At 35.6% G+C, this 2889-nt stretch overlaps 1 protein-coding gene across 7 annotated transcripts in view; it reads right to left on the bottom strand.

Moving 5' to 3' along the window:
• Window positions 1-2889, bottom strand: part of srgap1a (SLIT-ROBO Rho GTPase activating protein 1a) — a 96942-nt gene that overhangs the window by 66760 nt on the left and 27293 nt on the right. For all 7 annotated transcript variants that reach the window (XM_014016545.1, XM_014016547.1, XM_014016546.1 and 4 more), the window contains exon 2: window positions 671-866. In XM_014016545.1, coding sequence (XP_013871999.1) covers window positions 671-866 — 196 coding nt within the window. The remainder of the gene's footprint in view (window positions 1-670; window positions 867-2889) is intronic.

Below are 2889 nucleotides of genomic sequence, written 5' to 3' on the forward strand. Positions count from 1 at the left end.
ATCCTCTGATCCTTCAACACAGAGCATCTTCAGAAAACAAGTTAATAAAATAAATTTTAAAAATCTGTATTGTTCGATACAAAGTGTATATTGAACCTAAAGCACTGTGTTGAACTGTTTGACAAGGGTACATATATTGTTGCACCCCTACTATCTATCTATCTATCTATCTATCTATCTATCTATCTATCTATCTATCTATCTATCTATCTATCTATCTATCTAAGTGTCAAGTATAAACACTTTTGCTGCTACTGGCTAATAAGCTAATGGTTGCTAAAGTTAGCTTCTTGTTGTTTRGTAGCTTGTTATTGTTGTAGTGTAGTTAAACTTATGAAGAAAAAAATGTTAATAACCGCAAATGAAAACTTACATAAAGTTACTCTTATCTTTGTGATGTAACCCCCCAGTCAGTGAACCAATCAGTGTTAAGCAGTAGCTAACATCTAATCAGGCGGAGCAGCCCAGCCCGGTTGGAACCACGGGTCTTGGGGATCCAGAATTTGAGCTAGAACTGGGCATTTAGGGCTAATGTACACACACTGAACCCAGGTTTGAAGCCAGGTTGGCCCTGGTCAACCCGAGTCGGGCCTTTCAGTGGAAAAAGGCCTAAAGAGATGCAAAACCCAAGAAACAACTAAAACCATGACAGAAGTTAAGCTCTCCTCACTTGTACTGCTGGTGATCCTTAGTGCTCCGGGTCTTGGCCATGAAGCGTTCAGCCAGTTTCTCCAGGTTTCTGGAGTATTCCATCTCAATCTCTGCCTTCTTTCTGAAGAAGTCCTGAAGGTCCTGCAGCAGCTGGACTCGCATTTCTGTCTGCTGGTCCAGACATTTCTGCTGCTCCACCAACTGGGCTCGGATCTCTGCAGACGCACAAAGACAAAACACACATCAGGAAGCAGGTAAAGTCAGAGTGGTGACAAAAAATTAGTTTATATGGGAGAATTTTAAAAGCTGCAGAAACAAATTAAAAAAAACAACCTGAATGAAGCACAGGTCCTGTTAAAAGTTCAGAACACCATAAAGCTATGAGTAAAAACATAAATAATCAACAAGACAAGTCATTCTGGCACAGCAGTTATGCACAAGAGAATTACTGAACAGACCAGAGCAGCTCATTATCCTTTAGTTATGAGTCTCCTTAAAGCTTTTAAGGAGCAGGGTTGACAAAACTGGTCTCAAGTGTTTCATTAAAGCTGAAAAAACTTCCGGATGAGTGGGACCTGTTTCCCATCATGAAGAGTTAAAGAACAAACCTGAGAGCTCCTCCAGTCGCAGGCTCTCAGTTTCTTTAAAAGCAGGGCAGGCCTCTCTTAAATATGTTTTATGTGCAGATATGTTACCATCCAAGTTTTGTTTTTTTAAAGTACCACCACCCATCATTTCACCTTCTCGCTCAGAAGAACTAAGGTCTAACAGACGCACACCCYCGCCACACAAATGCTGTTTCTTCTGCAAGTTCCATCTTGCCCAGGCTTTGTATAATTGATTTCCCCTAAAGGAAAGTAGCCTGAGCCAGTTGTCTTTAGCAGAGGAAACAGATTAATGAGGTAATCTAGAGAAGATAGACACCAATCAGGTACTGTAATCTTTTATTTTGAAAGTGGGGCTAAAGATTATTACATATCCCTGCAAACCATTTGTACTACTAACTGGATGCCGTTATAAAAATGGGAGCTTGTGTTGTTAACGTGCCTATTGTTGCACACAAAGAATAACAACGCAAGTTTCAWGACAAACACTGACAAAGCTGCTTAACAGTTAAAAAAATGTTTTTTGATATTCCATAACTTCCTGCAGGTTTTGCTTACAACAATGATGGTATTAATTATAAATCCCTTTCAGTCTGACCTTTAACGTCAGTATCACTAACTGATCAAATACCGCAGGCCCTCCAGGTAAAAACCCATTCATGATGGTTTTTAATGTTTTTTTTAGAAATGCAGGAAAATAAATGGTTATCACTGCATTGTCACAACTCTTTGCGCAGGACATGTTAAAAGGAGAATTTAGGTCATACAATATTTATTAATACAACGTGTGAAGAGTTGCAGGGAAGTTGTGAATTTGTTGCACAAGCTCTTTTTTAAACACTTTAAAATGTACAACTTTAAAAACACTGTAAACATCATCAACACCATCAAATGCATCTCTTTTAAGAAGAAGTCGTATCAGATGGTGCATGTTAACAGATGAGGAGTGCGGCTGATTTGCATCTTTCACAACAAATTCAATGTATTTTACTTTGGTGTCCACATTTCTTAATATCCAAAAGATTGAACCAGAGCAAATACAACTTCACTAATCGTAGTAGTAATAGTAGTAGAAACAGTAAAACTATGCTAATTATTTATTGAGATAAATAAAGAGCAATGCAAAATATTGAAGCCCAATTCCGCCACTCAAAATAAATAATTTTTCTAATGATGTCATAATTATGAGATACAAAGTCATAATTATGAGATTCAAAGTCATAATTATGAGATAAAATGTCATAATTATGATATTCAAAGTCAATTATGAGATAAAGTCATAATTATGAGATTCAAAGTCATAATTATGAGATAAAATGTCATAATTATGATATTCAAAGTCAATTATGAGATAAAGTCATAATTATGAGATTCAAAGTCATAATTATGAGATAAAATGTCATAATTATGATATTCAAAGTCAATTATGAGATAAAGTCATAATTATGAGATTCAAAGTCATAATTATGAGATAAAATGTCATAATTATGATATTCAAAGTCAATTATGAGATAAAGTCATAATTATGAGATTCAAAGTCATAATTATGAGATAAAATGTCATAATTATGATATTCAAAGTCAATTATGAGATAAAGTCATAATTATGAGATTCAAAGTCATAATTATGAGAT

This window comes from Austrofundulus limnaeus, unplaced genomic scaffold (assembly GCF_001266775.1).
Source record: "Austrofundulus limnaeus strain Quisiro unplaced genomic scaffold, Austrofundulus_limnaeus-1.0 Scaffold147, whole genome shotgun sequence".
Taxonomy (NCBI): Eukaryota; Metazoa; Chordata; class Actinopteri; order Cyprinodontiformes; family Rivulidae; genus Austrofundulus; species Austrofundulus limnaeus.